We start from the raw sequence: 14489 nt of genomic DNA on the forward strand, positions 1-14489 counted from the left end.
GCACTTACTAACGAAGATCAAAGACCACAGCTTTCAGTATGGATTGCACCTCAACATAAAGAAAACAAAAATCCTCACAACTGGACCAATGAGCAGCATCATGATAAACGGAGAAAAGATTGACGTTGTCAAGGATTTTATTTGACTTGAATCCACAATCAACTGCCATGGAAGCAGCAGTCAAGAAATCAAAAGACGCATTGCGTTGTGTAAATCTGCTGCAAAGGACCTCTTTAAAGTTTTGAAGAACAAAGATGTCACCTTGAAGACTAAGGTGTGCCTGACCCAAGCCATGGTATTTTCAATCACATCATATGCATGGGAAAGCTGGACAATGAATAAGGAAGACCGAAGAAGAATTGACGCCTTTGAATTGTGGTGTTGGCGAAGAATATTGAATATACCATGGACTGCCAAAAGAACGATCAAATCTGTCTTAGAAGAAGTACAACCAGAATGCTCCTCATAAGCAAGGATGGTGAGACTGCATCTTGCATACTTTGGACATGTTGTAAGGAGGGATCAGTCCCTGGAGAAGGACATCATGCTTGGCAGAGTACAGGGTCAGCGGAAAAGAGGAAGACCCTCAAAGAGGTGGATTGACACAGTGGCTGCAGCAATGAGCTCAAGCATAACAAGATTGTAAGGATGGCTCAGGACCAGGCAGTGTTCGTTCTATTGTGCATAGGGTCGCTATGAGTTGGAACCGACTGGATGGCACCTAACGACAACAACAACAAGGCTGGGAGAGGTGGGGAGATTGGGAAGAAATGGAGATTGACTGCTAATGGGTACAGAGTTTCTTTTGGGGTTGATGAAAGTGTTTTAAAATTGGTTTAGTATATTCACAACTCTGTGAATATACTAAAAAACCATTGAATTTATAGCCTAGATGAGTAAATTGTATGGTGTATGAATCATTAGTCAATAAAGCTGTAAAAAATAAAGTTAAGACAAGGGAAATATAATTTTAAATAGGACATATAGATTGAAAAAAAGAGAGTAGAACAAAAATAAATAAACTGTAAGAGTCAAGAGTCAGATGTTTTCACTGAGCCAAAATTTTTACTCTGAGCTTTTTTGAGATACAAGAAAAAAGTTATAGCTGTCAGATTAATCACATGTCATTCCAATGATCATTTACATTGCCTACTGTCTTATAACTAGATTTTTCACAAGAATTAAGTGACAGACAATGTTGTCTTCTTGGGTGGGAGTCTAAAGTATAGATATTCTGTACTGATGGGATTGGGGGGTTAGGAATGATATACTTTTAAGTTAAGATTTCTGTGAAACTTTTGCATTACTCAACCAAGATTCTTAACTATTATCCCATTTGTTCACAGAGGTGGGCATGATCAGATTTCTATCTTAGAGCAATCACTCATACAGCAAAGAAATAATGGCTTGAAAGGGGTGATTATATTGGTGGGGGTGACTATTTGTAGTATTCCAACTAAGGCATGATGAGGACTTAACCTTTAGCAGCAGGAATAGTAGAGAGGGAAAAATTGAGAATGATTCAGGAGGGAGAATAGATAGTTCTTAATGACTGATTGGTTGGTGGAAGCAGATGGAGTCCAAGATGGCCTCCAGGCCTCTGACTCAGGACACTAGGTGAATGGTGTCTCGTGCACAGAGTGAGGAAACGCAAATGGAAAGGCAAGCATGGGTTGAGATGAGAGATGGTTTTAGTTTGGAAAACACTGAGATACCTATAGCACTTTGAAGTGGAGATGTTCAGCTAGAAGTTGGATATCTCATGCTGGTGAGGGAAAGGTCGTGGGCTCAAGGCATAGTTGTCACACTAGGAAAATGTAGAGTGAGAAGAGAATTGGTGTGAGAGACTCCTTATGAAGCTAGATGTATTTTCAGAGTTTGGCACAGCAAAGGTTTGTACGTTATGCCCATGGGTTAGTCATGGATCCCACATAAGGGGCTGGTTAGGGATCATATTGAAAGGGATCATGCCCAGTATGGCTTTCTGCAAAGGACCAAGTAACCTCAACCAAAAGAGGCTGTAAGTTTATGATGAAATGCAAAAGCTGAGGCAATCATAAATAGCTATAAATGAGAAAGCCCCAGTGACAGGAAAACCTCCAGAGAACCCCTCAAAGTACTTCATGTTTTTGAGTCAGCATTTGGTTATTTGCCACACCCAAAAGGCACTAATGGCATATTATAATAGTATCAATCAAGAAAGACTTTTCCTGACCCTTTCTGCAATGAAATAATTGAAAGTTCATTTAGGGGCCAAAAAAACCAAACTCGTTGCCATTGAGTCAATTCCAACTCATAGCGACCCTAGAGGACAGAGTAAAACTGCCCCATAGAGTTTCCAAGGAGCACCTGGTGGATTCAAACTGCTGACCTTTTGGTTAACAGCCATAGCACTTAACCACTATGCCACCAGGGTTTCCCATTTAAGCACAGGGGAATACTATTTGGACAGAATGCGTTTAAAGGGGAAATATGAAAGAATAAAGTTGCTTTCTGCTTACTCTTTTCAGCAGTTGAATAAATCAGTAGTGGAAATTTAGAAAATCCTATTCTCGCATCTGCTTTTCAACTCCATTGTCTTGTTAGGGACTGAGAAATCCCATTTTAGTGGTCAAGGCTGAGCTTTGGTACTTTTTTTTTTCTGTTTATATTCCTTTTGTAATAGCTAATCCTCTCCTATACATATGGGTATAATGGAGAAAGGTATCATTTGTGGAAGTGCAAAAGAGAAAAGGATATTAATTTCAAAAAATATTATCTCATGTTACTTGAAATCCTTACCACAAGAACCCTGGAAAACAAGATTTCTATGCTTTTTGCATAAATGAGGTAACGAAGACCAAGACACCCAAGTAACTTTTCTGAAGGCACTCAAATATAAATAGCACAACTGAAGTTTAATTTCAGATCTCTCTAATTCTAAACACTATGCCTTGTCCTCTGTACATATTGTCTCAAACTGATAAATGAATAAATATATTGACTTTATTATTAAACTACTTTTGTTCATATACCTATGGTAACATTTTTCTAACTGGTAGTATTTTTTTCTACAGGGTAACTGATTACATATAAATGTTTTTAAGTATTATTTGAGAATTCTCAGAAGTTACTGAAAGATTAAGAAAATGCCATTAATTTGTTCTTATTATAGGGTGATGACATTAGCAGACCAAAATCTTTTTCCAGAACCAGAGAGTACTTCAAATTTAGAATCAGGTATTAAATAATGAAACTAATTATTTTCATGATTCTGTATTTCTTTATTTTTGCCATCATATAGCATGTATTAAGAAAATTGGCAGCCAGGAAGCTGAGTACTTTTCAGCTTGGTTGTGTTTAAGAAATGAAGATACGCAGGGTTAGAAAGTGGATCTTACTACCCCACGGCACCCATCATTTATTCATTTAATAAACATTTACCAAGTACTGCGCTGTATGAGGCATTGTTACAGATACCAGTGGGAGTGATTCACATTTTCTGCCCTCATGGACTTCAGTTGTAGGAAAGGAGAAAAAATAAATTGGTATATTAGAATTATTTGTGATGAAAAAATTAAAGGGCTCAACAAACTGCCTTGTATTATAGGCACTCTATTGTTTAGTTTATTAGAATAAACTAAGCAAGAGGTTTTACATCCTTACTAATCTGTGCCATATCTCAGATTTCTGTTTTCTTTATTTCCTGCAGCAGATTTTACAGCATCTATTTGAGAGTAAACATGAAGAATTGCTGATTTTTCTCATGATGGGTCCTTGTTAAATGTCTGTATGAATGAAAAAAAAATTGTGTGTGTGTGTGTAATCTTCGTTTAAGAAGTTGTTTTCATAAGCATTTACTAAATGCTAGGTGTTATGTTAAGAATTGTGGATCTAAAAATGATTGAGATAATTTCTGTCCTGAAGAAATGTCTGTCCAGTGATAAAGACTAAGCTTTTAAAAACACATTACCCTGGAGGGTGAGTATTAGAAGGAGAATTTGTTTTATAAAGCAAAGAATAACAGAACTATGGACAAGGAAAGAGAGATAATAAAAAGGAAAGTGGTTCGGTACCAAAAACAACTTCACAATTTTACTTTGTCTTGCCCAGTAAAAAGTTTTGCTTTGGCTGTGGAAAATATTTACAAAGCTTGGTAGTAGGTGATTCTGGAATTATGTATGTTTTTTTGTTGTTACTTGTATGTGGTTGATTGACTTGAAATTTAAAATTAAATAAGCCATATCTTGCTTTGTTGTCATTAGTTGTCATTGAGTCAATTCCAACTCGTGGAACAGAAGAAATTGGAACTGACAATTTTAGATTTGTTGTTGTTGTTGAGTGGATTTCTACTCAGGGAAATGTCACAGATGCAGAATAGAACTGCTCCATAGGGTTTTCAAGGCCCTGACCTTTTGGAGCAAATCTTTAGGCCTGTCTTCTAAGATGCCTCCAGGTGCATTTGAACCACCAGCATTTCGGCTAGTAGTTGAACAGTTAACCGTTAGCTCCACCCAGGAATTCCCTTGTCTTGCTTTGAAGATATTTTATACACATTTCTTAATTCAGCAAATTTCCAGTTCTATTTGTGTGCCAGGCTCTTTACTAAAAGTGTTAGGAAATTGAGAAATGGCTGTATTCCTGCCCTCAAGAATCCTATAGTCTAATAACTGAGATAAACAAGAAATTAGTTCTCTGGCAACTCCTTCTCAGCCTTTTTTACAACCATATCTGCCTCTATTAACTATTGAATGTGGGAGTTCTTCAAGACTAAAACTAAAAAAAACAAACCTGTTGCTGCTGAGTTGATTTGAACTCATAGTGACCCTATAGAACAGAGTAGAACTGCCCCATAGGGTTCCCAAGGAGCAGCTGGTGGATTTGAACTGCAGATCTTTTGGCTAGCAGCTGTAGCTCTTAATCACTGTGCCACCAGGGCTCCTCTTCAAGATTAATTCCTAGATTATAATCTCTTTCAATCTACCCTCTGTAATAGGCAAAAACTTCCGGATTTTCTCTCAGCCTAGTTCTCTTCTCTGAGGTTGAGACCCTTACAGGCAACTGCCATCTTAACACTTCCTCTTGGACATTTAAGAGGTACCTCAACTCACCATTCATTCATTAATGCAGTTCAATCAGTGAATACTTCCTAAGCACTTACAGAGTAACATGAACTGTTTTAGTTGCTGGGGAACATAACAAAGTCTTTGCCCTAATAGAGTTTACATTATAGCGGAGGGACCCAGAAAAAAACAAACTTGTTGCCCTTGAGTCCATTCTGACTCATGGCAACCCCATGTGTTTCAGAGTAGAACTGTGGTCCATAGGATTTTCAGTGACCGTGATCTTATGGAAGTAGATCACCAGGGCTTTCTGTTGTAGCCTGGCGCAAAAGACAGATTATAAACAGATAAGCATGTAAATATGCAATATCAGGTAGAAATAAGAGCAATGAAGGAAAACAAAGCAGCGTAAACAGAAACAGTGGGACTGGAGATGCTATTTTAGATAGGGTAGTCAAGATAGGCCTCTCTAAGGAAGTGACATTTGAGCAGAGCCTGAAGTGAGAGAGTGGGCCATGTGAAGATCTGAAGGCAGAGATCTTGCCCATGCTGGACAAAGAGAACAAGTGAAAGACCATGAGATGGAAATGTGTGTGGTGTGTTTGAGGATGAGGAAAGAGGCTAGTGTGGTTAGAGCAGAGAAAGTGAAATAAATAGGCAGAAGTGTGGTCAGAGAGCTAGTCAGGTGCATATGTATGGGCTTACAGGGCATGATGAGGACTAGAGATTTTATTTTAAATATGATGTGAAACATTGAAATCTTGGAACAGAAGGATGAAATGTTTAGATATTTTAGAATTATCACTCTGGCTACCATGTGGAGAATAGATTAAGGGGGCAAGAGGAAGCAAGGATACCTTGTTAACACTATTAAAATGGTCAGATAATGATATTTTGGACTAAGGTGGTATTGGTGGTCTGATTTAGAATATATTTTAAAGGCAGATCTGCCAGTGTTTGCCAAGTGGGCTGTATGTTGGGTAAGGTAAGAGAAAAAATAGAAGTCAAGAATGAGTCCTAAATTCTTGGCTTGAGCAACTAGGTGGGAGCATTATGAGACACAACAAGTTGAAAGGATGGTTATGAGAGTTTGATTTGAGCATATTTGATCTGTCAGCTGAAGCACATAATATCGTATGAGAGAAATGAGGTACAAACATTCATATACTATATAATTCTATATATAAAGTTCAGGAACAGGCAAGATCATTTTGGGTGATAGAAATCTGAATAGTAGTCACTTTTGGGAAGGGTGTATTGACTTGGAGAGGATATATGAGAAAATTCTGAGGTGCTAGAAATGTTCTGTATCTTGATCTGGGTGTTGGTTACATGGGTAAATACATACACAGTTAAGACTTGTGTCAATTACTATATATCTAGCACACTTCAATAATACACTAAAAAACTGAGAGACTTATTAGCCTTTGAGTGGAGCTATCATGAAGGCAGTTTGTGTTGCAGGAGGCTGGAGTTCAGGGCAAAGGCTAGGGCTGTAGATGTATATTTAGAGTCAGAGTTTTTAAGCCATAGAATTAGATTAGATCACCTAGGAATTGAAAAGAGGCATGTAAAAAGAATGTAGTGGGACACTCCAACATTTACAAGTAGGGAAAAGGTGAGTGCCCATCTGAGATACTCCATTGGTCTTGCCCATCTGGAGCAAGAGAGAATGAAGAAAACCAAAGACATAAGGGAAGGATTAGCCCAAAGGACTAATGGATCACAAGTACTGCAGCCTCTACCTGACTGAGTCCAGCACAACTAGATGATGCCCGGCTCCTACCTCCAACTGCTGTGACAGAGATCACAGTAGAGGTTCCCAGACAGAGCTGGAGAAAAATGTAGAACAAAATTCTAACTCACACAAAAAAGACCAGACCGACTGGTCTGACAGCGACTGGAGAAACCCTGAGAGTATGACCCCTGGACACCCTTTTAGCTCAGGAGTGAAGTCAACTCCTGAGGCTCCTCCTTCAGCCAAAGATTAGACAGGCCCATAAAACAAAACGAGACTCAATGGGCACACCAGTCCAGGGCAAGGACAAGAAGCCAGGAGGGGACAGGAAAGTTGGTAGTAGGGAACCCAAATCAGGAAGGGGAGAATGTTGATATGTCATAGGGTTGGCAACCAGTGTCGCAAAACAATATGTATATTGTTTAATGAGAAACTAGTTAGCTCTGTAAACCATCATCTAAAGCACAAAGAAAAAAAAAAGGGGGAAAAGCGGACGTATCCAGGAAAGAAAACTGAAACTGAGTGGCTAGTAAATAATAGAAAAACCAGGAGAGACTGGTGTCCCAGAAGCTAATGAGAGGAGAGTAATTCAAGGAGAGAGGGATCCCAGCTATGACAAAAGCTACTGAGAGATTAAATAAAATGAGGATTGAGAACCTAAAATTCTTATATCCTAAACCTAGACTAGTCCTCTTCCAGTGTCCCCTATCTTTGTTAGTAAATGGAGTTTATCAAACCAGAAACCTGGGGGTCATCCTGGACTTCCCTCTTAGTCACTTCCCATATCTAATCTAATGCCAAATCTGTTAACAGTTTTACCTCCTAAGGAACTTTCCAACCCACCTACTTCTCTCTATCTTGGGAGGTGAAGATGGGAAGAGTGGTTAGCTTCTAGGGTTGCCAGACTTAGCAAATAAAAATATAGGATGCCCAGTTAAATTTGAATTTCAGATAGGCAATGAATACTTTTTCAGTATAAGTAGCTGTTACACAGCTTATACTGTTGCAGGGACATACTTATATTAGAAATTATTTGTTGTTTATCTGAAATTGAAATTTAACTAGGCATCCAGTATTTAATCTGGAATGCTATTAGCCTCAGTGATAAGGCTAGAGAATATGTAAGCAACACAGGGATCATAAAAAGCATGGTTCAATATAGCAAGTTAAGGAGCTTGAGGGCAGAAAGCCTTTGAAGAGTTTTAAGCAGAGGATATTATGTATTAGGCATGCATTTTAAGCATACAGGGAGGATAATGGACTGCAACCAAAACCAAACTCATTGCCGTCAAGTTGATTCCGACTCATAGCGACCCTGTAGGACAGAGTATAACTGCCCCATATGGTTTCCAGGGAGTGGCCGGTAGATTTGAACTGTTGACATTTTGGTTAGCAGCCTGAGCTTTTAACCACTGTTCCACTAGAACGGACTACAGAGGGAGGTAAATTGAAAAGCTGTTGAAATAATCTAAAGGGGAATCTTTTGGTGGCTTAAACAAAAGTACTGGTATTACGAATAAAGAAGAGCTTAATCTGCAGTATTAAGTACATATGATAGATAGAATTGTCACATAGCAGACATCAGTAAATATTTGTTGCTTTGGAATGAGTCTGGAGAGTGAGGAAAAGGGAAGAGTCAAGACTGGAGAGGAGCCACAGAAGAGGCCAAAGAGGAAGGATGTTCATGCCTGTTGTTGTACTGAGGTCTAGTGAGGTAAGGATAGGAAAGATTTCTACTCATACTGGTGGGAACTAAAACTGGATTGCAGTGGGTTTGGGAATAAAAAGAAAGCTGGGAAAGTAAAGTTACTATGTGTAGATAATAACCCTTCGTACAAACTTACCTATGGACAAGAGGAGAAAAGGCTGTGGCAGGAGGGGAATGTGGGGTACAGAAAAAGTTTTTTGTAAGGTGAGAGAAGCCTGGGGATGTTTTTAAGTTTGCAGTAGAAAGGGAACCTGGGAATACAGGAGAGTTTTTGGTGAATGAACAGTTTTAATCACATTCAACTTCCTCTGCTAACTGAAGGGAAAAAATTTTATATAGAATTTACTTACTTCAGAAGCTTTTAAAATAAAGATATTTTTAAGGATTTTTTTTTTCATGATTATAGCAAGCCAGATAGTCAAATATACTAAGTTTTTCTTTTAAAACTATTACAAAGGCACAGATTAAAATCAGTTTGTCAAAGTTTGAGGCCTCTTCTCCTCTGTATTCCCAGTCAATGACTGGTTAAATAGAACACTAAAGTATGTTTTTATTTATAGATAATGCAGCTTGTGAAGTTTTACTTGCTGAGAAAACTTGCCCTCCAGCCCCTGAAAAAACAAAGAAAAAAGCAAGTATTGAAGCAGAATAACTACACAAGCCATACATTTCATTAATACAGGATATATTTTTAACCAATACTTTTATAGGAATTGTTTTCCAGCTATTTAATACTTTAAAACATTTTTGGAGTTTAGCAATTAGATTATTCAGTTTCGTGAAAAACCTACACAGCATACAGTTGGATATATATTCTATATAAGTTTAATGAAAGGATTTAAAATTTACAGTTTTTCCAACTTCCTATGAGTAATTGGATGCCTATATAGAGTTGCTATGATTCAGAATCAGCTCAATGGCAACAGGTTTGGTTTTGATATTACTCATGAATTTAAGGTAAAAATAAGAAATTTACTATGTAATGGAGCAGTGTTTTATGCTGAGGAATACTTGTGAGTCAGTACATTCATCCTGGAATCTGGAAGTCTTTGGGGAGGAATTTGAACTTTATTTTGTATGTAGCAGGAGCTACTATTTGAGTGGTTGTTCAACACTCTACCACGTGTCTGTCAGTTTGTCGTACTGTGGGGGCTTGTGTGTTGCTGTGATGCTGGAAGCTATGCCACTGGTGTTCAGATACCAGCAGGGTCACCCATGAAGGACAGGTTTCAGCTGAGCTTCCAGACTAAGACAGACTAGGAAGAAGGACCCAGCAGTCTGCTTCTGAAAAGAATTAGCCAGTGAAAACCTTATGAATAGCAGCGGAACATTGTCTGCTTTGGTGCAGAGTCATTAATACCAAAAAGAATTAGTTGACGTTCAACCATTTCAAGAGGTAACATATGATCAGGAACTGATGGTACTGAAGGAAGAAGTACAAGCTGCTCTGAAGGCACTGGCGAAAAACAAAGCCCCAGGAATTGATGGAATATCAATTGAGATGTTTCAACAAATGGTTGCTGTGCTGGAGGTGCTCACTGATCTATGCCAAGAAATATGGAAGACAGCTTCCTGGCCAACTAATTGGAAGAGATCCATATTTATGCCTATTCCCAAGAAAGGTGATCCAACCGAATGCAGAAATTACAGAACAATATCATTAATATCACACGCAAGCAAAATTTTGCTGAAGATCATTCGAAAACAGCTGCAGCAGTATATCAACAGGGAACTGCCAGAAATTCAGGCCGGTTTCAAAAGAGGATGTGGAACATGGGATATCTCACACAATAGTATATAAATCAAACATCTTGGTAATTTGCATTTGTCACGTTTTGCATTAAATGGCTTTTCTTTTGCTGTCATATGTTCTGCCCCTTCTCAAAAGCTGTGCTCCTAACAGGTGACTCTCCCTTAGTACAGCTCTACCAACCCTAGGATTATAGTATATAAAAAACTTTCTTATATTTCTCCAAAGAAGATATATAAATGGCTAATAAGCACATGAAAAGATGCTCAACATCTTAGTCATTAAAAAAAAAAAAAAAACTATTGCCAACGAGTCAATTCCGACTCTTAGTGACCCTGTAGGACAGAGTAGAACTGCTCCATAGTGTTTCCAAGGAGAGGCTGCTGAATTCGAAATGACGATCTTTTGGTCAGCAGCTGAGCTCTTAACTATTGCACCACTAGGGCTCCACTTCATTAGGGAAATGCAAATCAAAACTGCAACGAATGCCACTTCACACCCACTAGGATGGTTAGAATAAAAAAGACCAACAAGTGTTAGAAAGAATGTAGAGAAATTGAAACCCTCATATGTGTACATGTAATGTTGGGGGAGATGTAAAATGGTGCAGCTGTTTTGGAAAACAGTCTGGCAGTTCTTCAAAATGTTAAATTTGAGTTAGCATATGATTCAGCAAATTCACTCCTAGGTATATACACCCAAGAGAAGTGGAAACAAGTCTACACAAAAACTAGTTCAGGAGTGTTCACAGCGGTGTTATTTATAATAGCCAAAAAGTAGAAAAGCAGAAACAACCCAAATGTCCATCAACTGTTGAATGGGTAAATAAAATGTGATATCCATACAGTGGAATATTATTTAACAATAAAAGGGATGAAGTGTTGATACATGCTACAACATACCTGAACCTTGAAAACATTATGCTAAGTGAAAGAAGCCAGTCACAAAAGGCCACATATTTCATGATTCCATTTATAGTAAATGTCCAGAATAGTCAAATCTGCAGGCACAGAAAGTACATTAGTGGTTGCTTAGAGCTGGTGAGGGCAGAATGAGAATTGACTGTTGATAGGTACCGAATTTCTTTTGGGGGTGGTTAAAGTGTTCTAAAATTAATTTCGATGATGGTTGCACAACCTTCTAATACTATTAAATTTTATACTTTAAATGACTGATTTATGAGGTACATGAATTATATCTCAAAGCTATTTAAAAATAAAACTTCCTTGTATCATTATATGGAAGAGGGGAGTCTTTGGAAATATGAGGAAGGAGGGAATCTGGCATACATGTGGAAGAACTGATCTTTAAAAGTAGAGAGATACTTCCATTGTGGTAGATTTGTAGATGTTGTGGTGGCAGGGCCGACTTCGTGGGTGTGTGACCCCATGCTTGTTTTAGTACCGTACCGTTGCCATCTTGAAATTCTTAATAGTTTTTGAACAAGAGACGCTGCATTTTTGTTTTTCACTGTTCCCTGAAAATTATGAATCCTAAGTGGTGATATTCTGTCTGATGGCACCTGTTGTTGTACTGAAATGTGAGGCAAGGCCATCAGCTGAGAATGGTAGAGTGAAAGAAGCTAGAGGTTTAAGGAAAATGAAGCATGTATGAAATTGTCATGAAGAACTAGATAAGTACAGCAGAGTTGCCAGTTTCTGGCTACTCCTTTTGAGTTTGTGGTAACTTCAATATGCTAGATTGTACAACTTTCCCTAGTATTCACTTGCACTGGAGGTGCAAAGGATATGAATGTTAGGGTTTATCTAGGGCTGAGAATCTGTCAAGCATGTGTAATAGGAGAGAGTGTTAGGAAAGTAATTATAATAATGATGGATGGTGGCATATAACCCAGATAGGGAAGGAAATGAAGACTGTCAGTTGCCCTTGAGTTGATTCCAACTCGTGGCAACCTCATGTGTGCAGAGTGGAACTGTACTCTATAGCGTTTTCATGGCTTTGACTTTTGGTAGCAGATAACCAGAACTTTCTTAGAAGGTGCCTCTGGGTGGGTTCGAATCACCAACCATTCAGTTAGTAGTCGAGCACTTTTTGCACCACCCAGGGACTCCTGAAGTGAAGACAGGGAAAGGCTAAGAGATAAAGAGAAAATGGTAGATTCAGTGAATTGGAGATTTCAATGAAGGGGAAGGTTGTTTCATGAAGACGCTGTAGCAGGGATTAGAAGAATATAGGAAACTACTTGAATTGGTGATTCTGTAGTTTCTTTCGATGATAAGGGCTAAGATTTGATTATGAAGTGGCTAACTGAAATGGCGTAAGGATAAAAGGTTAGAAATGCAGCAGTTTAGGACCTGAGAGGCTAGGTGATTGGATGAGTTATTCACTTGGATGATGAAATTGCTGAAAATGATGACAGGAGCAAGAAAAGAGCTATGAGCAAAGTATGAAATCTTCAGTAAGAAAAAAAAGTCGGTAGATGCCAGTGATTTTCCACTCTTTGCCCCACAACCTTGTTCATTCCTTTGCTTGGGATGTACCTTACACCTCTTCTATTTCCTTCTCTTCCACTATATATATCCCCTCCCCCACTCAAAGTCCTGTCATTCTTTTAGGACCCAACTCAAGTTGTCATCCCCATTTATGCTGAATACAGTATATTTAAACTTTGAGTAATATTACAAACGTATATTAGAAGTATAGAACAAGATATATAACTTTAGACAAGTAATCACTGAACAGTCTGTAGTTTTCAATTTAGGGATTAGTTGGTAAGGCAACGCATTGTCTTATAGTTGTGGCTTCCTGATGTCCTAGAGATGACTTTCTGTCTCTTACAGGCAGATTATTGTATAATAAAGATGTCTATATAAATATACCTAGCAATTCCTTTAAAACTCAGTTTTAAATGTTGAAAAATAGATCTTGTTATTTGTTTTCATAGAACACTGTTAGGGAGATGTTACTTTAAATGTGATAGGGACATTTTTTGAGCTGAATGGATTTGAAACTTTTGTCTTTCAACAAATTTTTTTCCTTAAATATATAGAAAACCATACTTTTTTCTAGAAAATATTTATCTCAAAAACTTTTTTCAAGTTGAGGGAATAAAACATATATTTTATAATTTAAAAATTGTATATCAGAGAAGTACTAGAAATGCCTATATAGCACTGTGAAATGTGTTTCATGATTATTATTAATTTGTTTCAGCTTAAGGAAGATACTGAACCTAGAGATATAAATATTCAAACAAAGTTAAACCCTTGTCATCTGAAAATCAAGGTTCCAGCATGTCATCGTAGGTTTTCTGTAGAAAGCAATACAGGTGGATCAGTTCTGCTGTCTCAGCCTCTGGAACCTGAATTGGTAAGCACTGGTCTTTTATTAAGAAATAATTCTTGAAAAGACTATAAAAAAGAAAAAGCAGTTATTGGGAAGATGTACACATGCATAATTTCTTAGCAAATATAGGAGAAGAACACAGGGTAGCTATATACTTGCTAGCTATATGCAGGCTGATATTTGTAAAATTGGTCTGACAGTTCATAGTTGGGACCACAGGGAAGCAGATATTGAGACAGAATTAGGAGTACAAGTGTTCAATCCAGTGTTTGTTGGGAGAGTAATACCTGAGAAAGGAAAGCAAGGGGGAAGCCGTACTCAATGCAGATCTGACATAATCTTGGCCAACTGAATGGGGAGCTCCGGAACAAAGATAACCCACTAGAGGAGTTTTATGTTGGGCAGAAATGACCAGGCCCTGTTACCTCTGCTGTGCTTAGACATTGGCTGGGCTCTGCCTGTGAAGAACATGGCCTTAGCCTGAAAGCTGAAGCACATTCTAAAGATGTTATATCTGGAGGCTGTTGGCTAACCACTCCTTGCAGTGGTGCAGCCGGTTACTTCTTAAAGGAAATCTAAGCAGAGCACCTCCATGGATGCCGCAATGACATAATAATGGCTATCATTGAGTATATTCTACTTGCCAGGCACTATAGACTCTTCTTACATGTATTATTTGTTAACTCTTGTACAACAATTCCCAGGAGTATAATCCCCATTGGGCAGATGAAGAAATTAGAAGATTATATTATATAGCTAGTAAGGAAACCCTGGCGAGGTAGTGGTTAAGTGTTACTGCTGCTAATGAAAAGGTCAGCAGTTTGAATCTACCAGGCGCTCCTTGGAGACTATGGGACAGTTCTACTCTGTCCTGTAGTGTCGCTATGAGTTGGAATCGACTCCACAGCAACGGGGTTTTTTTTTTTTTTTTTGGTTTTTATAGCC

The 14489-nt window shown here is 38.2% G+C and overlaps 1 protein-coding gene across 1 annotated transcript in view; it reads left to right on the forward strand.

Annotated features, from left to right (window-relative positions):
* MEIKIN (meiotic kinetochore factor) overlaps window positions 1–14489 on the forward strand; it is a 128619-nt gene that overhangs the window by 39063 nt on the left and 75067 nt on the right. Inside the window, exons 8-9 of the mRNA XM_064275371.1 lie at window positions 3155–3219; window positions 9049–9119. Coding sequence (XP_064131441.1) covers window positions 3155–3219; window positions 9049–9119 — 136 coding nt within the window. The remainder of the gene's footprint in view (window positions 1–3154; window positions 3220–9048; window positions 9120–14489) is intronic.

Source organism: Loxodonta africana, chromosome 2, assembly GCF_030014295.1.
Source record: "Loxodonta africana isolate mLoxAfr1 chromosome 2, mLoxAfr1.hap2, whole genome shotgun sequence".
NCBI classification, from domain to species: Eukaryota; Metazoa; Chordata; class Mammalia; order Proboscidea; family Elephantidae; genus Loxodonta; species Loxodonta africana.